Genomic DNA, 26,244 nt, shown 5'->3' with positions numbered 1-26,244 from the left:
ACTCCCTGTCCTTTACCTACACAGAGGAAATGAAAAAACCATGTATTGAAGCAAATTTGGTTCCAACTTTGATACCTTTGCTGGAGAGCACAGACCAAGAAATGTTGCTTCATGCTGGGAGGGCTATTGGCCGTATCTGTTATGATAATCGTAAGTATTGACTTAAATGAGTCCTGTTTTCCCTAGCTATAAGGTATTATTTTACATGGCATTGTAACTCAGAATTTTTTTATAAGACCTGAGCACACAATGCACTTCACCCTCCAGTTCAATATACAATTCATACAGCTCACAGACACCAGGTTGAATGAATCCCAAGCACCTCCTAAACTCTGGATTTCCCTCTATTTTTTTTTTCTTTTTACTTGAAGATGATACATCTTCATCAGAACTGTTCTGCAACTACAAGAGTAGCAGCACGTCATACAAATCTTGATTTTGCAGAACTGCCTTGGGCCCACATCCTGAATGGCTTAGTCTTCTTCCAAAGTAATAACAGCATCTATAAAGCAAAGCACTTGCTGAAGAAGTCTGTCAAAAAGCAAGGTCACTGGACAGCGGAGATTGCTAGAAGTACAACTTTGCATTTGATAAAATCATTTTAGAGATTAAGCTTTTGTGCATGACATGAGAAACTACAGAAAGAAAAGTTACCTGTGTTTTCCTCAGCAATGTGGATAGAGACAGCTGTAGTTAGTACACTAGAACCAGGACAAAATTAATTTTTACTTACTGTAGTTTGTTTACTTCCCCCTTAAGTCACATGAATTTATACCTGCTTACCAACCTTACTCAGCCTACAAAAACTCCAAAGATATCTTGAGTTCAAGAATTGAAGATTCCCTACATGCTGAGCAACTAACATTCAAAAAACTGGAAGAGGATGATTGCCCTATATCAGCTTTAAAGCCGTTGCTCTCTCTCAGTGGTATCTTGTAATAGCCGTGTATTGGTAAAATGTCATTTTGCAAAAAAAAATATTTTTAAGAAAAAAAAAAAACACACATTATTCCAACATGCAAAAAGCAGGAATAGGGACAGTTGCTATACGAGTCAGAACACTTGATCTCCGAAAGCAGAGTTGTGACTAGACTTTGCTTTATCTTGAGTCTCCAGTCCCTTCCATCTCCTTGCCCTTCAGAACAAAATAAGCCATAGGATAATAAGGCTGAGATTCCCATTCCCTGAGAGAAATAAGTCAACTGTCTGTTCCTTATTCAATTTTCAGATACGTACCAAGATCTGCAGTCCATCGGAATTTGCTTTAGAAGCCACACTAGTAGTAGAGACAGAATCATAGAACCATTTAGGTTGGAAAAGAACTTAGATATCATCAAGTTCAACCATAAACTTAACCTGCCAAGTCCCACTAAACCATGTTACTAAGCACCACATCTACTTGTCTTTTAAACACCTCCAGGGATGGCAACTCGAACACTTTCCTGGGCAGCTTGCTCCAATGCCTGACAACCCTTTCCATGAAGAAATGTTTCCCACTATCCAATCTAAACCTCCCCGGCACAACTTGAGGCCATTTCCTCTCATCCTATCACTTGTTACTTGGGAGAAGAGACCAACACCCTGCATGCTACCACCTCCTTTCAGGAAGTTGTAGACAGTAATAACGTCTCCCCTCAGCCTCCTTTTGCATGATATGCTCATGCAATTGCCCTCATATTATTTTTTTTTTTCTTTTTTTTTTACAGCAGCTTAATTCCTCAAGTCAAATAAGAACCAGGAGGGTTAGCAAAACTGTCCTGAACCTGCATTCCCCACACATGTGCATTAGCCTGAACCCACAGCATAAAAACCGTACAAATTCTAAGAGTGTGAAAAAGAAAAGCTGCAAGCATGTCAGTTGGACCCTTTCTACCGATTTAACTGGTTGTTATTTAAACACCTTTAACTTCTATACTTACTATTACTAGGGGATCTTCAGGAACAGCTGGTGAAGGTAGGAGTAATCACATCACTAGTCCGAATATTAACCGATTATGCAGAGAGTGAACCGCTTGTCCGTGTTGATCTATTGGCCTTATGCAATCTTGCAGACCTTGGTAAGTAAATGATTTTGTATCTTGGAGCAAAGTATCATCTTCAAACTGTCACTGCCTTTCCATGTACACGCAGAATGCCCATGGATGGTGGTGGTGTTTTTGGAGGTGGGGGGTTTGTTATTTGTGTTGGATTATTTTCAGGGTGAGGGGGTTTGATTTTTTGTGTTTTTTGTTTTGTTGGGGGTTTTTTGTTTGATTTTGGTTTGATGTTGTTTTTTAAACACCAACATCTAATCAAGGACTGCCCACAGTATCTGTGTTGGAGAAGTAACTATTCTCTCCTGGAGTACTAACAATTGCTGGTACTATATTAAAACAATTAAGATTTAATAGACAGTTTTTGACACAGAAAAAAGTATAGAGGGCAAAACTTCATGTTATAAACTGACAGTATCAGCTATTTCAGATATGTTACATTAAATACTCATTTATTAAAAATTTATTTCTATTTAATAAAAGTTTATATACCTTAATGAAACATCTTCCCTTTTCATTTACACAATTTTCAAATCAAAAGGCATCTCCACTGATTTAGAATACATCTTTCCTACTTTACACAAGTTTTAAGTATTGATGGAAGAAAAAGACGGGTATAAAAATATCACCACACTCTGCAGATGGTCTGACTGTATAATTTGATCTAATGCTTCCTGCATTTAGTGGGAGAGGCAGGCCAGGGGTATGGTATCACAGTTACATCATCCTCCAGTGAGGTCTCTCCTTTATAGATCTCTTATCTTAACACCATATTCCACTAAAATGTGTTCTATGCCAGACCACAGTGAGCTTTAAAAGAATTTTTTTAACATACATCTTGCAGATCCCAGAAGGACTAGGACCATCTAATCAGGGCAGAAAACCTACTACTACTACAAACTGGCACACACCAATTTGGTGTATTAAATAATCATACTACAAATGAAATTAAGTCAAGATTATTTTGACAGCTATTCAAATCATAGAAGCATTTAGGTTGGAAAAGAAGTTAAAAATCATCAAGCTCAACTGTAAAACTAACACTGTCAAGTGTTCTTGGGAGAAGCGACCAACCCCCTCCATGCTACAACCTCCTTTCAGGTAGTTGTAGGCAGCAATAAGGTCTCCCCTCAGCTTCCAGGCTAAACAGCCCCAGTTCCCTCAGCCGCTCCTCATCAGACTTGTGCTTCAGACCCCTCACCAGCTTTGTCGCCTCCTCTACACTCTCTCCAGCACCTCAATGTCTTTCTTGTAGTGAAGGACCCAAAAATGACCACAGGATTGGAGGTGAGGCCTCACCAGCACTGAGTATAGTGCGACAATCACTTGCCTAGTCCTGCTGGCCACACTATTTCTGATACAAGCCAGGATGCTGTTGGCTTTCTTAGCTATTGGGGCAATTTCATTACAGGGTCATAGCTACAGGAGTTACACAAAAATAGCATTAAAGAAAGTAGTAGAAGGGAGAAGGGATGGAATAGAGTTTTGCTATCTCAGTGCTATCCAAAGGGCTGGAAGCATCTATAAAAACAGAAGAAGCAGTCAAAAACAAAGCAGTATCTGATCACTTCAGATTCTAGTAAGATAAGCTTTTAATATTTAATCAGATAAAAAACATTCAAAATCCTGACTATTATATACACAGATACTGCCAAGGAAGCTCTAAGCAAGACAAAGGTTGCTGAACAGCTGGTGAAACAACTGAGAAGAGCAGAGAACCATGAGAGGCTAGAAATGGTCTTTGAGATCCTGCAAGCACTTGCAGAAAATGGTAAGGCTCCTTTCAGCTTCAGGGAATGAGGGGAGACAAGGTACTAGTAGTTAGCCTAAGCTCTGGGTTCTGAGTTTGCCATGGGATCCTACTAATGGAACCAGCAATCCTTTCAGTCAAAAGAAGTCACAAGAACATAAGAATTCCTGGTACAAGCAAGACTTGGAAGCTTAATAGTTGAGGCACCAAAGACAGAAGGGAGACAGTAGCACTCCACATCTATAAGATAGCAAATTCAAACTCATTCTCTATGCTGTGCAACAGGAAACCAGACTAGACGGATTGGGGTTTTTCAATTAAAAAAAAAAAGACAACCAAAGATCACAGAGATGTCTACTCTAAGCAGTGGTGTAGCAAGAACTGAAATTAATATGCTAAAAATATCTAGATGCTCAATACAGATTTTAAACATGTGAAAACTCCTGACTGGCAATACAAGAAAAGTCAAAGATCAATGCAAAAGCTTTGCTCACTCTGCCTTGGTGATATCCTAGCATCAGAAAGTCTCTTAAAACAAAACTAAAAAGAGTAACTGCACCTGGAAGAAAGACTGCCTAAAGTTTAATGATTTAACTTCCTAGTTTGAAACACTTGAACAAATACCCAAGAAGCTTTTTGTGTGCTTTTACTGTGATCCTTACAGACGCTCTGAAAGTGCAGTTGGTGGAGGCAGGCGTGCAAGAGGTGCTGTCTGAGATCCTGCTGAGGCTCCAGGGTAGTTCACAAGCCGAAGATACATGCATTGTGAAAGCTGCATCAGATCTCATTGTCTCTCTGCTTCTGGGAGGTAAAAAAAAAAAAGTGAATACTGATGGTCCAGATACATAAAGAAACAACACCAAAAAGTCCCCTTAGCAGAGGACTTGTCATCTGCTTCTGTTGCTTTCATTTCCTTAACATGGACACATCTGCAACCTGTTCAATAATTCTTAGGGGAATTCTTCTCAGACACCACACTTTCACTTTTTATAGGAGCCTAGTGCTCATATTGCCATGTTTCCCTTCAAGCATATACATATGTTGTCTCAAGTCATGTAATACCACTGCGACTGCTCCTGCACAGAACAGGGACACAAGCACCAGAACTTCAGGCCATTGTAACTGTACCTGTGGTTGTCAGTTCACACCCAGTCTACTTTCAGAGCTGGTCTAAGAGCTCGTTTTAAAGTGAAAGCTAATCATTTAAGTTCAAATGGTATTGAACCACTCATGTTCCCTCATTCACTATTCCAAACCTGTGCACATACTTTGAGTATTTGGATTAACAAACTAAATAGAAGAATTTCCTTGTCATGCAAGTTCTGCATCTATCTACATATCTATTACAAACAGACTACGCATATTGCTGACATAGATTTTTCACTAAGTATTTAAGCTGGCTTCAGGAAGAACACAAAAGGCTAGACCTAATAGTAACTTAGTTTAGGTGGCCCTGCTATGTTGTATTTCGGGCAATACAGATTGAAGAATCAAACATCAAGAACTGGACACTTACACTACATCCCACTACCCCAAATTCCAAAGGAATCAACAATTTAAAGATCTTTATTAACTGAAAAAAAACCCAAAAATACAAAACAACAAATAAAAAAAACTTTAAGTCATTGATTCAAATCTCCCTAGAGACAGACAGAACAGCTCAGAGCTAACTATAAACAGATAAGAGATGTTCTCCATTTATCACGCTATGTGCAGAAGTTTTTTGCTAAGGGATGCGGCATCATGTCCCAGAAAGCTGGTACTTGCATAACATACAAACACACACAGCTACAGAGACAGGATAAATGGTTGTTGCTAATTTTACAAAAAATGGCAAGGTTGGTTATGCTCTACCCCTCAAAGATGGAAAGCCACTGTTGGTGAGTGGAGAACAGGAAATACTACTAAATTTCATTGCTCTCTGGCTCTGAACCAGTGACATTCTTGCTTTTCTGCAGACTGGAGATTTGCATACCATAAAATTAGAGATGTTAATAATATTGAAGCAGTTTGAGTGATAAAATAACGAAAAATAGGTTGGTCAGGTATGCAAGTTTTCACACTGTTTTCCTTTTTTTTTTTTTTTTTTCTCCTAAGTGACACATTATTAGAGGGGAGACTCAGGAAATGTTTCATGGCAAATACATTTCTCAGAAATATAAAAGAAACCCCAACGTACAGGTATTGATGTTTTAGGTTTCAAGTCACTTTTAGAAAGGAAGGGTTACTCTGACACGTCATGGGGGGAAAAAGAAAGATAAAATGGCTGTTTTGAGATTTTGCATTTTCCTATTATACAAAGCAATCAGCCTTGACACTATGCAGACAGAAACACAGAGAGCCTATTACAAACAGACTCCTGGAAGGCATATTGTGCTGAATCTCTCAGCACAAGATACTGCACCATGTTTTCTGTTCTTTCTTACTGACCGCCACTATACTGGATTCAAATTCAATCAACAAAAAAGGAGCTTTTCAACACTGCTAAATTTTCTGCATTAGTATGTGCCTAATTATCTTAATATATGCTTAATTATCATAAAATATCTCCTTACCTCTGTCTGAATGTTTAGCTAGTCTGGTCAGTCTCACCTGTTTTGTTTGTGTAGTATTTGTTACTTTTTGTTTGGGTTTGGAAGGTTTTTGTCTGCCTTTTGTTTTTTATTTTGTTGTTTGTTTTTTTTTTTTCCTTTTTTAAAGCAAGCTATCATACACACATCTCTCCACCTCCCACAGCCCCCATCCTTTCCAGACTCCCTTTCTTCTGTGTGTTATACCTTGCTCTGAATCAGTCATTGTGCATCACAGCTCTACAAAGGCCACAGAAATGCCCTTGGTGCCTTTAAACTGGCTGTGTTCAATTTATTCAGCTGAATGGTTTGCTTTGTCACTCACTGTTCTCCCTCCAACTCCCCCACAACCCCATTAGATGTTTCATATGGAAGAAATGAAAAATCTCTTTCAGGCCCCAGGATGTGCCACTGATATATGCACAGCCTTTAATCTAAGAGGAAAAAAAAAATGCTATAGAAATCTGATCTCAGCATCAAATGACTTCTGAGGCAGTGAAAAGATGACAGACAGCTTTTGCAGCTCTGAAAGTGGCTATTCCTATCAGACTTTAACTAAGAGCCATTAAATTGTAGGTTCTGCTGCTATCCAAGCAAAAATCCATAGGAGAGAGAACCAATTTGGAGCTCTGTGACAATCAAAGCAAGGCAACCACTAATGGGTTCTGCCTATTCATGCCTTACTACAAAAGGAAAATGCTCTGCCATTCTTTGCCTTGAAAGGTGGGGGGAAGAGAGAAATTAAGTTAAATTAAGGTTAGGCTATACGAAGATCAAAGTCTTTTTGCTGTAGAATTTTGTCAGACCAAACGAGATTGTCTGCTCCTAGAGAACCTATTCCTAAGAGAGGACTGTGCAATTTTCCTCATGTACTCCAATCCCCAAAGATTAGGAAAAGGCAGGAGGATATCTGAAGAATCACAAACACATCCGTTTTAGAGGAAGTATATGCATAAATTGATATCAAAAGAGTTTCAATTCTACTCATGCAAAAATATTTCAGACTGACAGTTCTCTTATGTAAACATCTACTTTTGTAAGCATTTGACAAATTCTTCTTCAACATATGTACTTCTACAGAGGAAAAAAATATGCTACTAATGGAAATGCTAAGGGATGAAAGGAATAGAGGGCACTGGTTCAAAAGAGAACATGAAGGTTTCTGCTACTTGGGGGTGGATACAACATTCAATCCAGCAAAGGTGTTAAAATTATTAGAGCCATTTAAGTGATATACACACAAAAATTAGAAGTCTGTACATCTTAGGCACGCAGTTAGTGAGATGAGAAGCACCTAAAGCTACTTTTGGCCAGACTCTCTATTTGTATGAAGTCTGTATAGTTCCATGGATAATCATTTACCCCAGATGAAGATGTGGTCTTCCTACATAACATTCACATTTTTTGCCAAGTTTTAATGAACAGCGTTCACAAGGTAACAGCATAGCAATAAGGAAATGTTGAATGGTGTCAGGAATATACTTCTTTCAAGGTACAGTAAGCCGCATAGAATACAGAAAAATATTTGTCAAATGGCATCTTCAAAACACTTCCTTTGTGAAGAATGCAGACCATAATATGCAGGGTGTCCTTTTGCTCTTTCGAAGAACCCTTTCTCATTTCCTATCAAGGTGAGCTATGTAATTTCTGATAAAAAAAAAGGGCTGTCACCTCTGCAGAGCAAGTTCTCAAAGAGAGACAGGGACATACCAGACATGCACTGAGAAAATACTGCAGAGCATGTATTGGACAAAATGGCAGTTGTTGGAATATACAAATTTGCTCCTTCATCAGCATTAAACAGATCAGAATTCTCTAGGTCAGCTCATGTTTTCCTAGCTTCACATAAGGGCACCACAATTAGACTTCTCATTTCAGAAACTGAGTTTCTCAAACAGGTAATAAAAACCCAGATCTGATTCTTTTGCTGATTAGTTAATGAGAAATTACTTGATTGAATACAAGGAAAAACAGCAGCATAAAACTAGTTATCAGACTCACCACTGCTGGATAAGATCGCTGGTCTCACAACAGTCTCTTAAACTAGTAGACAAGGGAAATTGGAGGATTAAGTCTATCTTGTGTAGAAACAGAAAATGCCACCAGTATTCTACCACATATATAGTGGAAAATAAAGCAGTATTGAGGAAGAAACTGATTGAAGAACACATGGTTTTGAATTTGACAGTGACCGTCCCTGGAAAGCACTCTCAAGCTAAGTTTTACTAGAAGGTGTTTCAGCATTGGTTCACAGGTGGCTGAAGTCCACTTATCTCTAGAGATTTGAAGCTACAGCCTCAACCTTATCAAGACATTTAAACAGTCAAGGCAAAAACTCCTTGAATTCTCAATTTGCATGATTAATTTCTATCATTGTGTATCTTGTCTCACCTGCTTCGTTTCGCCTCTTTCTTCAGATGGCAACTGTGTACGAATGGTACAGCTGGGAGTCATACATCAGCTTCTGGATCTTTTGGAGAAACATGTAGAGAGTGGGGATGTCTCTGTTCAACATGCTGCACTCAGTGCACTGCGAAACCTTGCTATACCAGGTACAGAGTTTGAGGACAATTGACTTACTGTGCTTCTTTGTAAAGATGGGTCATTTAAGGGTGATCTGTGCAGCTCTGTCCAAGTCACCAACTCCAGTTTCTTGTATTTTGAGGGGCAATTAACCTTTTTTCTCCCTGTAGAGACATATATTTGAATAATTCATCAAGACTTCCTATCTACATAAAGGGACTAAACATAATAAAGCGTGATCTCATTGCCAGCTGCTGAAATGGTTTCATATTAACAGCACACAGTAGTTCAAGACAAAAATGCAGAACAGGGATATTAACTTAAGATACAGAGTATGAGGTGGAGCTATCACATCACAGCTGGTAAGGATTTCATAAATCTGTTCCTCTTCTATATAGCAAATATTAATTGCAAATTTGGCCTTTTTAACACACTTAAAAATTACAATACCTAGAAGGGGCATATATGAAAGATGAGGACAGACTTTTTAGTAGGGCCTGTTGCAACAGACAAGGTGTAATGGTTTTAAACTAAAGAGGGGAGATTTTGACTAGGTGTAAGAAACTTTTTATTATGAGGGCAGTAAAACACTGGCACAGGTTGCCTAGAGAGGTGGTAGATGCCTCATCCCTGGAGACATTCAAGGCCAGGCTGGATGGGACTCTGAGCAACCTCATCTAGTTGAAGACATTCCTGCTCATGGCAGGGTGTTGGACTAGATGGGCCTTGTAGGTCCCTTCCAACCAAAACTATTCTATTCTGTGATTCTACTCTTGTGACCTTTTTGTTTAAATACATCAGAAAAGTGTGCTGCTTCTCATCTCAAATTTACTGTTTCCATGTGAAAGTGCAATTCAGGACAAAAATGTTTTGCTAGAAATTTAACTGCACAGCACCCTGCAATGCAGTCCTTACACTGCTATGCAGAACTCCAGATAAGAGCATGACAGCAATGCTATTTTCTGGAAATAAAAACTTGAAGTCATCTGCCAGTTTTATTACATAAACTAGCCAGCGTGCTTAGTTGAACAGTTTTAACCACAATCATTGTTTTGAACAAGTGGGAACCCCAGGATATGCTGGTTGTTATAATACTTTGTTTCCACTACTTCCTTTTAAAGCCCAATACACCCTCATTTCTTCTTGCAGATAGCTCTCTTCAGAAGTTCACCTGTTTCTTTCAATTTATTTTTTATATGCCCTCAAATAATTTATTTAGTTTGGCTTATAGTTTTATCACACTCTCTGGATCATAATAGCCAGCCATGTCTGTCTATTCAGTATTTTAATAACCATATTTCACACCATAAGCCCCTCACTGCTTCTATGTATATTTTATTTCTCTGTGAAGAGATGCAAATTCCTTTTTGGTGCTAATGGAGTACACAACATTTCAATCATGCAATGCAGCTACCTCACATCAGTTACGACCTAACATAGAGCTATTAGAATATAATCATAGAATCATGAAAAAATCACAGCGAACCATCCTGCTGAAATTAGGAGAGTAATTTAGTAGGCAAAATGTAACTATCTTTATTAAAATGAAAAGGATCTTTTTTCTATAAGCCTTGGTGTGTTCCAGGCTTAATTTTCACTGACTTCACTCCTGCAATATGTACAATAGGATTTAATGATCACAAGCAGCAAAGATACCAATTAATCTCATTTGAAAGACAGCAAGTTTGAGATGGCAGAGACAATCACATTCTAACTCACTACAGAACCCATTCCTCAGATACTGCAGCCCACTTTTTGCAGTGTCAAGCCCAGGCATTCCTTGGGAGTTCCTTAACAAAGCAATGAATGCAGATGATCTTGCAAAGATTACAGGATCTAAAACTCCAGAAGAATGTGGCTGCAACCTACACGTTCACCCCATATCATTGTCAGCTACACAGAGTACAAGCAGATCTTAATACTCTTTGCAGCTGTACTTCAAACAGCTTAACTCTGAATTATTAAAAAAAAAATCAGTGTGTGTATCAATACAGAGTCTGCTTTGATTATCTGTTCTGTTCAAGTCTATTACAAACCATTTTGGATCTTTTTAAATATGTGGGCAATGCACAGCACTTAAAATGCTATTCCTACACTGTGCTTTTTTTCTCTCTTCAATTTGTAAACATATAAGAATATGGAAGCTGTAAGACAGTCCCTCACAATACTACATTATTTACAGAAATACATAAACTATCACTCAACAACATAGTATGCTACCTGTAAAAAAATACTGAGTGCAAATCCAAATAAATTATAAACTTAATTAAATATAGGTCAACACTTGCAAAGGTGCACAGGGAAAGTCTTCAGTTCAAGTAGTGATCTTAAAAGAGAACAGATGCTTATAAAAAAAAAATTTTAAAAAGGTCATTATGCTCTAGTGAGCGTAGCAAGCCTGTGCCAACAAAAACAAGACCATTAAGAGCAAGTTACTTAACAGCGGCTGCTTCTCAATTTGCGAGGTATAGAACAGTTGTCTCCCTAATGTCACTGTCTTGTCGTTTCACCCACACACACACACACACGCAAAAAGGCACACACAAGATGGGAAGAAAATTGCTCTGGAGGAAGCAGCTTTTGCTAGTACAGTTAAGCAGCATTAGGACTCTTTCCAGACAAGCCTCTGATTATTACCAGGGATTACTGCCCTAGTGACTGGAGCAAACACACAAGAATTAGAAGAGTAAAGCACAGAAACAAAGGCATGAACAACAGGAGATCAATGAGCTCAAATACAAAAAGAAAATCCATTCTCAAGAAATATGGCTAAATAAATCACTTCTGCCACCAAGTTAAGATGAGCAAACAGGCTTGCTCATGTGAGTGGGCAAGTGGATGGATAACCTATTATAACTAGAAAGAGGAAAAGAAACAATAATGCTGTGTTCATCCTCTTTTATGTACTTTACTGTAGGCAGGACTGAGATCAAAAGTAACCAAAAGAGCATTAACAGCCATTCCTAGGAAGATTTTAGCTCAAAAAAGAAGCCTAAACAGTTGGGTAGTCTCAACCTCATTTCTGAGCACTAACAAGTTGGACCTTTTGCTAAGAGCATAACAGAACAACTGTTATGTTGTATCTGCATTTTCAAATGTTTTATAGTTACTGAGCTTCACATCAACTTTTTTTTTTTTCTTTTCCATTTTCTAGTTGTTAACAAGGTTCAAATGCTGGAGGAAAGTCTGGCAGAACGGATTCAGGCACTTCTAAGGTCAGAGATGCCTCCTGTACAGTTTAAACTTCTTGAAACACTACGGATGTTAGCAGATGGTCAAGGTAGAGAATTCATCATGTTTCCTGATGCCAACTGTACACCCCACTCCTCCCCTCCCCTTGCAAGTCAACAGATATGCAAGGAGACTACAGGTTACATGTCCTGCTAATCTAATTCCACTCAATCCAGAGAGGTTCCAACAGGGATAGTTGCCAGAGGCTGCAAGCCTTCCATAGTGACCCAGTCAGCCATGGAGGTAGATGGAAAATAAACCAGTGTCAGAATCCTCAGTAAGAAATGGCAAAGGCCTAAAAGGAAGATGTTTTACACCAGAGACACACCAGCAAGGTATGAGTATGATGGAAAAGAGACAGGCTAAGGATTTAGGGTGCCAGATCACAAATCAATAGAAGAACCAGAGAATATAAAAGGATCAAAGGGAGCTGAGACGGAGAGAGGCTGGAGAAATTAGTTTCTACCAGTCACTCAGTCTCTCTATACACACAGTCAGGTTCATCATCTTGTTGTGGCTCAAATGTTGAATTTACTTTGCGTGTTGAAATATAGGATTATCTACTCACACAGAGGTGGGTATGAAAAGACAATACTCTATACTTTGAGATACAAAGTGTACAACATCAGAATTACATTAAGATTTATTACAACATCTTAACTTATCCTTAAACTTATCTAGCTTCTTACCAGAGTGTTGCAGGGTTTGGTTCTTTAAACAAGAACTTTAATTCTTCCATATCACCAGAGCAGCTGCTCTAGAACACCGATTAGTAGAGACCACATTGTTATGCAGGAATAACAAGAAATAGGTCAAAACCAGAAAAGTTATGAGCATTTTGTGACAGGAACTGGCAGCTGGTACAGATCAATTGCAATCATAGATTCATTAGTTATACAGAAGGGGGAAAAAAACCACTCTCCCACATTTCATGCTGCCCTCATTTACACCACTGCAGACACCACTTCGATATGGTAAGCTACTCGCATCCTTTTCCAAATGAATATGCATGATATAAAATTTAGATCTAGCACTCATTAATCTGCATTGATTCCAGTCCAATATAAAGCTGCTTTCACTTATTTCACCATGGTAGGAAATGGACATTGGAAAATATACAGAAACTTTGCCTCTTCTTCCTCTCAGGCTTTGGAGGAAGTAATAAAACTTCTCTGAAGTTATAACTGTACTGTGACAGGGGAGACCATTTAGCTTTTAAAATTGAGACATCATAATAACACAGATCTAAGTTATCAAACACTAAATTATTGTAGGGTTTTGGGGTTTTTTTTGTGGCTTTTTTTTTTAAAAAAAACACAATGTTATTTACCAGTCCTAGTATGAAATTGGGATTTGGCACAAAAAGTTACAACTTCTGAATCTGAAAATAGAGATATCAAAGTGTAAATTAGAAAAACAGATGTAGGAGATATTCAGTGTTTATCCATTCCTCCCTATGAGCACACAATTCTCCCACCTTTAATTACTTTCGACTCCGTTTACCTATGAGCTAATATTGCCCTTAATTAACTCAGCCTGAAACCCTTAGGAATACACATCTACTAAAAAGTCCACTAAATTAGTTAATTGCATTATCTAGTATAAATTAATTACTCTAACAATCACTGGGCATGCTGAGGCCTACAGACTAGAAGAAGTGGGTTTCTTTCTAACTACAGAAAGCTACAGTCAGGTCCATTACCTTCATCACACTGCAAAGACATTGATGTTAACTCCTGTTTTTCCGCTATTTTGCTTCAAAGGAACAGAAGAACTTCTGAACAGCCGAAGGACTTTTAGTTCAACTAAAAGTTCAATACACAGAATTTATTCGAATTAGGTGTTCCCTAAGTTAAAAGGTGCTCCTGTTCCCGTTAAGAATAACTAATTGAGTTTTATCTCAAAGAGTGCTATTGCTGGTAGACATCAGGAAGTCCCTGTCAAAGCAGGTCAAGATGCCTCCTTTGAACAAACGTCTTACACTGGTCCCACTCACCACCCTCCTACCCCTTCCAGCTTTCTGTACTAAACTGGATTACCATGATATCCTCAGACTAACATGTAACATCTGACCTAGAAACAAAAGCCTTTCTGTTACAGGAGACAATATGTAGGTGGTTGTGCAATGACAAGTAACTCTTATCTCAAAACAAACATGTTCAACTAGGCTAGAATCCCAGATTCCTTATGGGATTTTGACCTGTAGAGTGTTCCTTAGTGTACTGGACAAATAAAATAAAGGAAGCATCTGTCCTTCCCCATCTCCTTTCCCAAAAGAGGAAGAGTGTATGCTTTGACTCTTTCCAGAATATCCCAAAACAAAAGGGATAGGTAAAGAAACAGGAGCAGAGTGATGCCCCAATCAGCCAAGCTTACCCCTTCTGTTCCAGATGTTAATGTTGGTTCTTCCCTAAGTCAGCAAAGCTCCAAGAGACAAACTTCTCAGTATCTTAAAACCATGCAGGCCTTTCCCCACATCTTTCTGTTTCTGAACTTGCTTCCAAAAGAGCAGGGATCTCCCTGGTTCTTTCAGGCCTGGAATTATTTTAAAAGAGAGATAAAAGACTGGAAAAACCTTACAGATCCTTTATAACTGTTCTCAGGCAAAGTATCCTTCCCATGAAGGCCCCTACCACATCTTTCCTTCTTCAGAGCACACAACACATACTTAATGCTCATCTGCTCTTGTCCTCCAGCATCAAGGGGTGGAGGGTCAGGAACCAAGACGACCAAAATGAAGTCAACAAGAAAAACCCCTAAATTAAAAATAACTATGTGATACTCCTCAAGTTGAATTAAATCTTATAACCTGGTATATTTTTGCAAATAGAATAATTCTATATCCAAAGTGAGCATCTGTCCTATGACTACTCTCGCCTCTCAGTTGCTACCTCTGGTGCCCAGCTGGCAGTGCTGTGCATTTATACCCTCAGTCCATGATCAACTAGGACACATGGAAACAGCGGTTTGGCAGTTTACAAAACAGCTCCTCTGTGCTCAAAGCCAAAAGGTTGAGCAATCCCTTCCTACAAGACGACAGCTTAAGTTGTGCACATTACTATTTTTTCTTAATCTTTTTTCCTGGTACCCTTCACTCCGAAGAAAATTCCAGTTGAACCAAGATGTAAAATTTAAAACTAACTATTGAACAGAATCAACTAACTGAAAGATTCAATGATGTCTAATACACAGTTCAAAACACGTTTAAGATATGACACATACAATTACAGCCACACTACAATTCTGTAGTAAGATCTGGCTTCCTATGTGCTACCAACAGTAATTATCACCATTCAGGGCAGGGGGAAGGGGAAGGTGAGAAAATAGCTTGCGTGGTGTTCACCTGCCTGCCAGGTTAAACCACAACAGCACTGAAATAGCAAGAACAGACTCTTAAGAGCCCAAGATTACATTCGTGCAGGGCTCAAAGTGCAAGAAGTCAAACTGGAAAAGGACTATCCTCATGAAATCTTCAATGTAGCAACAGAAATTTTGCTTCCAAAGAAACAAAGCTGCTCATTTGAAGCCCTGCTTCAGCAGCCTCTTAAAACAGATAGGTCTATCAGAAGAACTCACTTTGTTCTTTACCTCCAAGAGTTGCCCTAACACAATTGGCATTCTCCAGGTAAAGATTTCCAAGATCTCTTAAAAGCCCGATGCTTTAGTTACAGCTCTTAAAGGATACTGAGCTCAGCCCAGTGGTGCCAGCCACTTCTACATTCACATTTCTGTGACAAAGACTCAGAAGTCTGACTTTGAATGTCTCCTGATGATGCTTTTCTCTTCAGCTGATGCAGCTGAAATCTTGGGCCAAGACCCCATGCTGCTCAACAGACTGGTGCAGTGGTGCAATGCTAATGACCACAGCGGTGTTCGTGGAGAAGCACATCGGCTGCTGGCATCCATCCTGCGTCACAACAGATCCCAAGTAAGAGAGATTGGTCTGAGATGTTCCTGTTTTATCCTTTTTTAATTTTTAAAGCTTGTTGATATAGCTAGGGGTTAAGTATTGAATAGCACATACAGCTTTATAATTAAAAACACGAAAGTTCACAGTAAAAACCCCTCTAGTCTGCCTCAATACCAGGAAGAGCGAGGTGAGCAGGAAAGCAGCGCTCTCCATGGCACAGATGCTGCCCAGAAAAGAGCAACATGGTTGTTTACTATCACTTGGCAACTTTTACTCTGCTTGACTAAGGCTTGACAAACACTAAGCAGGTAAAGCTTTTCTATTTCCATAAATGTTAGTTTCAAGTTTCAAATTAAAATGGCAAAAAGAACCCAGACCTGTCCCAAATGCCAGTGCTGCAGGAGCTCCAAGAGTGCACTTACCTACCTAGTGACGGATGAATCTGGGGTGATCTGTATGCACTACCATGTTACAACAGGCTGCTGTTTCTCATAAATCCTGCTATTATACACAGGCACCCCAACTGTGCTTTACTTTGAGGTAGTGACAAAAAAGTAGATACCATCTGCACAGGCTTTGATGAATCTCTGCTAGTTTGAAGACTAGAAATGAAAAATTGGAATAAGGTCGAACTAAAACTCTTGAGACAAAATATATCTATTTTATCTTATAGACGTGCATACATGTAATTTTAAGTATTGATATTCCAAAGTAAACTATACCAGGCCTACACAGATGTGTATTGCCAAAATAAATGTTATCTCTAGTCTTCAAATTTCAGTTTGCATTGCAATGGGTAAATTTCCATTAATTCAGAGGATGAGAGTGCAATCTCATTTCTGTCTTCATTCATAACTCAGATTTCCATCTGTGATATTTTACCTTTTTGCTTTAACAGGAAGTGGTCAAAGCCATCCAGGAGGCACAAGGAGTGAAGCATCTGGTTTCCATGACAACAAGCAAACACACTGCCCTGCAGAATGAGGCTCTGGATGCCTTGGCAATAGCATCTGCAATCGATTTAGGTATTTTTCCCCTAAAACCATTTATCTGTGCCAGCTCTTTAATTAGTAAGAAACATTGTAATGCTGCTAATTCCACATAACATATAAGAAAAAGGCATGTTTCTCATCTAGATTTAGCGCTTCACCATGAAATAAAGGTCAGCCATCCAGAAGATCACAAAAGCAACAGGCTTCAGGAATAGCTTGAAGATTTTTTTGTTTAAGGTAGAATCAAATGATCAGGTTGTATAGACAAGCACAATCTGTTAAATAGCATGATATGATGCTAGAAACCCACTGAAACAAACAAACAAAACTCTAAACACCACAGAAGGAAAATAGAGGTAAAGACTAGAGAAAAGGATGAGAAAGTCTAAATGAAGACAACACTAAGGACAAATTACAGATTGAATAGTCAATGAAGACTACAAATGGAAGAAATAATCTTCAGAAAACAGATGTTTAAAAGTAGAAGAAAATAAAGCAGAAGCATACACAAAAGGGTCTTGTAGAAGCTGAAAATGAAACGAGTGAGAAAACTATAAAGGTTCTAACTACTTTTGCTGAGCTAATTTTCAGAGAGATTGAGTCTAATTTGTTTTCAGATTTTTCCCATGTGATTGATCACATTTGAAAATACATCAAAAAGAGAAATTGAAAAGAAATAGTCAACTGGAAATTTGGAATTTCCTACACCAACAAATAAGACAGTAAAGAGCCCATTTTACTGCTTGGTCAACCTCTGAGGCTCCCAAACTCAACTGGGCAACTGATGTGAGTCAACACTTCTAGCACTGATCATTGCAAATTTTAATCTATTATGAAGTTCTTACACAATCTATAGTATACAGGTTCTGTCTTCTAGAATGGGGCCAGTGAAGAAACACTAAAGAAAATAAAGAACTTCTCCAATACAGAAAACAGATGCCCTAGACATCCCTGTACAGCCAATTTGAAATGAAGCCAGTCAGGAATTTTGGTTTTAAAAAGCAAGCACATTCACTTTCTAGCTTCTTCTCAGGCAACAACTCAAGTATTTGGTTTTTATTTTCAGAAACCCTTGAAGAATCTTTTAAGGAATCACAGCTAGTTCAAAGCTTACACAAACTTCTGCAAGATGAGAATACAAGTCCTGAGGTGAAATATAATTCAATGGGTCTTTTGTGTAGTCTTCTTAATTCAGGTAATTTCATTTTAAATTGTCTGTGATGAAAGGATGGACATTTGTGATGAAAACAAATGTTTTCTGTTATTGAAATGTGCTCCTTGCAATGTTGCAGTCAGTGAGTAGTAAAGGATACTGAAGAGGTTCATTCTTTACTGATCACCAGAAATCCCAGTCAAGCAGTTTCTTTATGAAAAGTTGATTAAACCATCAGTTGAATAAAAAAAAAAAAAACCACACAAAAAGGCTTTATTGTAGTGAGTCAGTGGCATAATCAATTGCTGAAGTAGCAAAATTAGAGCCTTGTAATAAAGACATCTTTGTCCAAATTCACCATGCACAGATGTCTGCCAGTCCCCAGTCCTGTACGTACCACACCATTTTTGTGTTCCAAAAAATAGTCTGTACCATTTTCCACAAGCAGGCACACGCTGGTTCTGCCTTAAGTTGTAAGCAAATCAGAAGCCAAGATAAAACAGCTATTTTAGCAATGCTGCCTTTGCACAGCAACTTCTAGTAAAACACCCAAAAGCTGCAATCTCAGTTTCTCTCACTCCATGGTGAGCGAAGACTTCAAATACTCCAAGCGAGATCATACTGGATGTGTGGCACCAACTCAAAATGCCACAATGAAACCAGGAGTCTAAAATCTCATGCCAATTTCTCACATCTTAATACATAAATCATGTAAATTGAAAATGATTTGTGCTCAGGCAAGGATCTGCCACAAGGGGAGCTGCCTTTCAAATCCTAGAGCCACGTTGTATTGGCAGGCAAGCTGGATTTTGCCCTATATTTTCCCTGTAGCCACGCAGATATTGGAATAGTAATAAGCATTTGCATCCTTCAGTGCTAATACAGAGTACTGATACAACTGATGTGATTAATAGTCTATAAAGTGCTCTGGAAAAAGTCCTAACCGTAGCATTAAGAGCTGAGTCTTACTAATATGGAAGGCTAACAAAGAGCACACAGGCAAAAAAAACTTGGAAGTTGTCCTGTATTGTATTTTCAAAGTGCTTTTCTTCTGTTCAGCCAGTTCTTGGAAGTCAAACAGGAGAAACAAAATAAGAAAAGTCTTTACCTGTTCAATACTTCCAAAGGCTGAAAGGGTATCTATTGAAATTTAAATTATAGCAGCTCATTTTAAACAGCAAGTACTCCAAACTTTTATCTTACAATTGTTAGGAGCCACTATGCTGTGTCATGGCAATAAGTCAGCATTTCATCTCCCATTCAGGTGATCTGAGACAAGAAATAGAAGAGGACAAGATTAAAGAAACCCTCGAACAACTCTGCAGTCACAGCAATGCAAATGTGGTCAAGGAAGCAGTCACAACACTACAGGTTTTGAGAGGAGAGACACCCCACTAGTCTCTCCTCTTCCCCACAGCTACCCCGCACTGCTGCTGCGGCAAATGCAATCAAACACCAGCTTTGCCAACACCACCTTGCATTTGTCACGCTGCTGCACAACACCATTAAAGCACCGGTACAGCTCCTGCTTTTAAAGCTGTTCATACAAAAACAAAACACAAAACAGAAAAACAAACAAACAAAAAAACACACACACACAAACACATAAAACAAAACAACAACAAACCTCATTTGCTCATCTAATTGGCCCACAGATATTTGTATCACTGCTGCTCTTCACTGATCTAATAACACACAGCAGTAGGAATAAGGCCTGTCAAGCAAGTAGTTGTAAAACACATCACATGAGAAGCATCAGGCAATTACTTCTGTAATACAATTTTAACCTGCTTGGCTTTGTCAAATCAGGGTATCACTTGCAATTTTTTCTTATATCAACAGGACTTTAAAATCACTACCAAAGAAATCTCAAGCTTATATCATACAATCTGAAACAATGAGGTTTTAGATTAGGTGAGAACTGTAGCTTGAAAACAATACAAGGGCTAACTGGTACCAGTTCAACCTCTGCACATTGAGAATCAAACTGTTAGCCCAGCTGTAAACTGAAAATGTCAAAACCACCACAAAACTATACCTTTAATCCAATTCCCCCTTCGATTTCCAATTTTAAAGCACGTCTGAGTTTTTACCTGCTAGTGTCACAATCTATATTCCTAAGTATCTGAGGTCACAGTCTTGTCCTAATTTCAGAGTTGCAGCTATTATAACCTGGAAAGACTCAGTAGAAGCAAGCTTTACAAGAAAATGCAATCAATGTCCATACAGAGCTTGGACAATGTACTAATTAAAGCTAGTTAGAAATTACAAGTGGGCATGTGTGAAGATTTGGAGGCAGCTGGAATTTCATTAAATTATCTCTAATAAGAGAGCCTGAGTTTAACTTCAAGATTACGAAAACTGTAGTAAAACAAACGTCTCTGAATATTTCTGCAGAAAACTTTCATATTTAACAATGGTCACTTGATAAAAAGAACACGATCTATTGCACAACTTGTTTTTGTAGGAACTTCTTAAAGCACTTGCAAGTATGTTGCAGACTCATGTTGCCAAGACCTGTGAGATCAAATTCAAAATCCTGTAGTAGTAGACACTGAAGAGTTATGGAACAATTACTTTTTTTTTTTTTTTTCAGCCAGCAGTAAAAGTTACTGAGAAAAAATAATAGAGAAGTACTGACCTTGAAAAAAATGGTATTGGACAGGGAATACTTAAAAGTCAACAAGGCCTCCTGTTCTCAAACAATTTTGAGTATCACCAGCTTAAGTCTGCAACAAACATTACAACTTTGTTCCTGCAAAAACTTTCCCACTTGCAAAACTTGTTAACACTATTTAACCCACTACACATTCACCACCAAGTATCACTTTCAGAAGTACTCTGGAGAAAGGGGATTTCACACAATGCCCCCAGAGAAGTCACCTGGTAACACACAAGCTGGCTTCGACCACACAGTAGGAGAAAAGAAAAACAAGAGCTGAACCATGTGCAGTTTCCTCTAGCTTTAAGCACAGGGATATGGGCATCCTATACATTTCCAATGTCAAAATAAGAAGTAGCTTCAGACAATTTCAGAATAAGATCTGGGGTTGTGTTTACACCAGGCATTAGTATGATATACATCATTATGTGTTACAAGTTCTATATGCCCACACCAAATAGCCACATTCAAGTTACATTATTCTTATCAGAAATGATCCAGCCTCAACATTCTAGAGTATCTAATTCCAGATATTGCATTATTCTAATGTAGTCATTACCTATTAGTTAAATGTTTCTCTGACCTTATTAAAACTAAAATCAGGTTTTAATGCATTATAGAAATGTTACAATGGTCAAAGCAGCAGACAAATTGATTTCTGCAAAGATCTTCAAACCTGGAAATTACTTCCCTTCTGCTCTTTTAAGAAGAGTTCCAGTAACATTGCTCAGACCTGACAAACTACAGACTGTGCATATCACAGGAGCAATAACTGTAGGTAATGGCACCCAAAGTGCAAATAGCAGTTTCAACTTTTTGGGTGTCCAGAGTATAAGAATTTCTCTACACCATTCTGCAGTTCTCCACTTGTTCATGGCTTTCCATTAACAATGGAGAGAAAAGCAGTGTCATCTATTATTCAGCAGCCCAGACTGAAAAAAAATCAAATAAAAATCAAGAATTAATTTCAGCAAAATACACACACGAACAGACTTCTATCGCTTCTGTAGTAATTCACAAACTGTAGTCTCAGTAGCCAGTCCAAACCTTAGAGAGGGAAATATTAGTGACCAGAAACAACAAATTTTAGAAATAAAACTCCAAGAATACAAAACATTAAATTTTATTTAATCAAATTTAAGGCTTGAGGAAAAAAAATATACTGAAAGTCACTCAGAAAAGCCATCTCAGGAGACAGAACCTCCTCTTCCACTGGCTAAACAATGTTCAAGCTGCATGATAATCCACAGGTGGCAGGGGGAAGGAAGAGACAAGGATGGAATGGGGAGACAAAAACCAAAGCAATTCTACGTATAAACTAATTGCCACATCAACCTCCTCAAAGGACTGGAGGTACATGTCTATCCATATGGCACCATATGAGGGTCACCAAAACTAAACACCTCTTGGGAAGAAATATTCAGGAGGCAACTGATTCTCCTTTGGTCACTGCACTTTGTCAGTGCTTATATTCACCATCTTCACATACAGGGAAACTGTGCAAATGCAGATATATTAATAGAAACAAAGTGGCAGTTGCACTGTCAAACATACTGACAAATAAATACATTGCTTCACAGAAATAAATTGTGCTCATTTCTGAGAAATAAAAGCGATCACACTGAAAAGTTTCCTTCTCTCAGTCTAGTTATTCAAGTCTGATCTGATATATGACATCTTCATTAAAAAACTTGTTTCCATTGTAGTGTTTGTGGAGTTGTTCCAAATGCAACCACTGGAGTCTCAACAATTTATCAAACCTCTCTTGGTGAGATCATTGAATTGCTTCTCCTTCAAGGCTTTAGCAGCAGTCTCACACCCAACTGCTTTCGCTAACAAAACTTTAAACCGTAACCTAAATCTTTAGCCATGGAATCACTGCAGGTCCTCAGAGAAGGTGCTAAATACAACTAAGTATTCCCATTCCAAGTCTGAAATTACACAAGCCACGTGTGCCAGCAATGGGGGTAGCACTTCACAATGTCTAGAAGTAAACCAGCCTAGAGCTCCAGGGTTTTAAAAGTGATACTGAATATGCATGGAGAAGTTTATCCTTAGTGAAAACAAATCACTCCGTGAATGTAAAGATCCTCAAATAGGTTGAACTTTCTCTCTTGCATTCAGTTCCAAATAACTGGAGCATTGATACAAAGCTGGTGTTAATATGGCCAAAGCCAATAAGAACAAACTGTGGAAAGACACCGTTTTGCTTTTAAACAGTACTTCAAAAAGAAACCAAGTATTCATTTGTCTTCAGGCAAATTGGCAAGATTTGCAGATGCTGGACTCCTGATCTGTGACACTGGTTCTTGCCAGCAGCTAATTTCAGTGTATGAACTCTGCAGATCGCTTTGACACCATGATGATTTTCACCAAGTGCTGAAATTACTTCCCAGCATTAGGAGCTTTCTGCATCAAAAAGTGGCAAAGGGAAATATACTCCTTAGACACAGTTTTCAATGCAATATTTTAAGAATAAAAAGTTACAAATTGAAAGCATTCTTCTCCAATTTTACATACATCAGATTATTACACATAACCTTAACAGAGTGAGTTGGTTGATGAGGTGTTGTAAAGTTTCAAGCACCAGAGTTTAAAGCAAAGGTTGCTGGACACTGCTGCTTGCAAAGCAGCAGTAACAGCAGCAAGTTTTTGGCTGCTTCTAATGGACTAGATTCAACAAATAGGTAATACAGACTTAAAATTCAAGACTCTACAGAAGAAACACCTCTTGCTCTCCCCTCAGCAATTTACTGCTGCTGTTTCCTTGTTGTACACCAAAGCTTAGAAAAAAAATTAAAAAAAAATCCATGTTGCACTTCTAGCAATTTTACTTTCAGGTTTCTCAGATGAGTGATTGCAGACTGTTCTCTGCTACCGTAACAAAATCAGCCGTCCTTACACAGGCTTCCTTTTCCTGTTGTGTCTCAGTCACTGGCCAGAAATAGAACTATGGAAGTCGAACTGAAGTACACATGAGAATTACAGCATTGTCTATGAAGTGCTTCACAGATTAAAAGCTAGTAAGATGTCTGGACAATCAATACAGACAAAGACTTACTGTTGATCAGATTTTGCCAGTGAAATGATTGTTAATACATGCATAATAGAAAAAAGGACATTAGAGAAGATATTTAAAAGTCTGGCTTCCAAAGAGAGCCATTATACTTTGGAAATACAGGTATTAAATCCTTCAGGCAAACTACATGTAGTAAAATACAATTATAAAAATATATACTTTTCTAAAATTTACACTATGTTAGGCACTGTAAATAAACCTGCTCTCCCTGAAAAAATTGGTGTCACTGGAAGCAGTAAACAATGTTAGTTATATGGTCCACAGTAAAACTGACAGCTACTTTCAAGAAATTCTCAGTCAATACTTCTATCTCAAAGCTAAAAATACTATGCCAAAGTCTTTTAGAGAAAACTGGAACTGTTACTGAACTACAGATCCATCTACCAAACCCCAAAGAACGGAGAACAGGAAGAAGAGAGTTTAGTTTTCTTCTCTTAAAAAAAACCCCAAAAAACAAACTTCAGCAGGAATAGTTCAGTTTGATGCAGAAAATTACTGTGAAGAAATCATTCTGGCTCACCACATTGTGACTGACATTTGAACCATGCATCAGAATACAATCAGAACTGATGATTCAATAGCTTTCCAGAAGACTTAAAAACTCAACAACTCTTTTACTAAATGCATATTTCCTCATTAAAAACAGATTTCAGTAGGGATGAATACTGAATTTAAATGTGTTTCATCAGTTCTGATATTAGCAGTTAGGACTTGTGAAGATCAACGTAAGAGTTATGAGATAAACTAGAGGAAAGGTAAAAATCATCAAGAGCTAGCACAGTATGCTTGCTACCTACTGAAACAAGCTGCATCTTGAGATTTCTGCAGGCAGCACTCTTAAAAGATAAAACAGATCAATAAAAAGCTGAGCATTTTAAGAGTTTTCTTCTATAAATAAAGAATATTTACATTTTTTTCAGACAGGAAACAGCATCAGGGATTCACACCCTCTTGCCTGAAACTGAGATTTTTAACATATAATGCTATATAAAGTCAGATTTTTCCCCTCTTGAGAAAAGGTTTGCATTTTCAACACCATGATGATGATGGTTTCTTGGTATCTTGCCAAAAATGACTGCATGAGTCTACTGTAGAGATTAAAATAATTTCAAGATTCTGAAGAAATCAGAATGTTTTCTGAAAATATTACATTTTGAGATTGATGCCAGCTGGGAGTGAAACCAGAACAATCTTCACTGTAATCCTTCAAGGAAAGAGTTAACAGCAGTTTCATGTCTCCTTGCCATGATCTTTAAGACGTGTTCTGCCAATGTCTTGGGAAATTCCATTTCTTCCTCAGAGATCAATGCTGGTGCACCAAGTTGTCTCATTAGAAAAAACGTAGGCAGGTGTGTGCATTCAGAGACTTTTTTTTTTCTTAGTCAGCTTCTAACAAAAAGCATGAGGGGGTAAAATCCACATAAGGCTTTCAATAACAGGAGTATTTCATGGTCTGTGCATTTCTTCCACCTTGGTGTCCTGCCAATAACAGTAAAACCTACTTTTTTGCAACACACGTCTGCTTTTAGATTCAGAAGGCATTACTTGCTTTTACAGCTTCAATATCAGAAATCAATGTCCTGGCTAGGAAAATCCCAAAAATCTAAAAAGACAAAAAGAACACAAACCATTTTTGAGATTAAACACCTGTAATGTACCAGTCTGCAAAATGTTCCTAAAAATTAGAGCCTATTACCATTAGTCATTATTGCAGAATGGGAAGCTACTTCTTATATGTCCCTATTACACTGTACTGGTGTCAGTGTAATTACTCTTGTGAAGACAGACACACATTTACAAAATGTTTGCAGGTTCAGATGCTATTTCATAGCCAGGAACATCCTTCAAAACATGGCTACTACTAAAAAGTAATAAAGGCAGTAGAATCTTGCAGGAAATAGAACTCACGAGAAAAAGATGCTTTCATGTAACACTTCAAGGAGCATTCAAAATAAGAAGCTTCTAGATGCCCTGGAGCTGGAAAAAAATCCGCTTAGCCAAGTTTATGTGAGTCTTGCACCACTCACACTTACCTATTGGTAAAGTTACAAACCAGGCATTTTCATTCATTTCACAACTTTGGATAATCCAATCAATTTTCTGATTTTTTTTTTTTCAATATATACAGAATGTGAAAAGAATTCCATTTTAGTACAGGTAGTTGTACAAACAGTAGGGAGAAAAGTCCCAGATTATTCTGAGACACTTAAATTTGAAATTCTAAGACTCAAGTTCTCAGAGAACCCTTCCTTTGAAAACCAAAAATAAACTCATAACTGAGCATATTTCCTGAAACATTCTTAGAAAAATAACAAAACACTGGGCAAAGTTTTGCAAAAGC

The 26,244-nt window shown here is 38.1% G+C and overlaps 3 protein-coding genes across 9 annotated transcripts in view; 1 reads left to right on the top strand and 2 right to left on the bottom strand.

Moving 5' to 3' along the window:
- Positions 1-9,040, bottom strand: part of SH2D4B (SH2 domain containing 4B) — a 110,773-nt gene extending 101,733 nt beyond the window's left edge. For 3 of the 6 annotated variants that reach the window (XM_071811752.1, XM_071811756.1, XM_071811757.1), the window contains exons 1-2: positions 8,745-8,927; positions 4,446-4,584 (exon numbers count right to left, since the gene is read on the bottom strand). The gene's annotated coding sequence lies outside the window, so the exon portion shown is untranslated. The other 3 variants (XM_071811753.1, XM_071811755.1, XM_071811758.1) reach the window with 3 other exon arrangements.
- LOC136104598 (rap1 GTPase-GDP dissociation stimulator 1-like) lies at positions 25-19,560 on the top strand. Its single transcript, XM_065843695.2, has 10 exons — positions 25-150; positions 1,929-2,057; positions 3,679-3,804; positions 4,448-4,591; positions 8,771-8,905; positions 12,031-12,156; positions 15,896-16,035; positions 16,916-17,042; positions 18,076-18,204; positions 19,427-19,560. Exons 1-10 carry the CDS (start codon positions 30-32, stop codon positions 19,558-19,560), a joined length of 1,311 nt encoding a protein of 436 aa, XP_065699767.1. The 5' UTR covers positions 25-29.
- Positions 19,561-21,931: 2,371 nt separating this feature from the next.
- TSPAN14 (tetraspanin 14) overlaps positions 21,932-26,244 on the bottom strand; it is a 39,441-nt gene continuing 35,128 nt past the window's right edge. For both annotated transcript variants that reach the window (XM_065843077.2, XM_065843076.2), the window contains exon 9: positions 21,932-25,506. In XM_065843077.2, the coding sequence (XP_065699149.1) occupies positions 25,435-25,506 (72 nt within the window). In that variant the 3' untranslated portion in view covers positions 21,932-25,434. The remainder of the gene's footprint in view (positions 25,507-26,244) is intronic.

Source organism: Patagioenas fasciata, chromosome 8 (assembly GCF_037038585.1).
Source record: "Patagioenas fasciata isolate bPatFas1 chromosome 8, bPatFas1.hap1, whole genome shotgun sequence".
Classification (NCBI taxonomy): Eukaryota; Metazoa; Chordata; class Aves; order Columbiformes; family Columbidae; genus Patagioenas; species Patagioenas fasciata.
This window is presented reverse-complemented; position numbering and strand designations above follow the sequence as displayed.

Coding starts and splice junctions, on each gene's coding strand:
- LOC136104598 (XM_065843695.2), top strand. CDS start 30: ATGAAAAAACCATGTATTGAAGCAAATTTGGTTCCAACTTTGATACCT. Junction 4,592..8,770: donor TGTCTCTCTGCTTCTGGGAG/GTAAAAAAAAAA, acceptor CTCTTTCTTCAG/ATGGCAACTGTGTACGAATG. Junction 18,205..19,426: donor GTGTAGTCTTCTTAATTCAG/GTAATTTCATTT, acceptor TCTCCCATTCAG/GTGATCTGAGACAAGAAATA.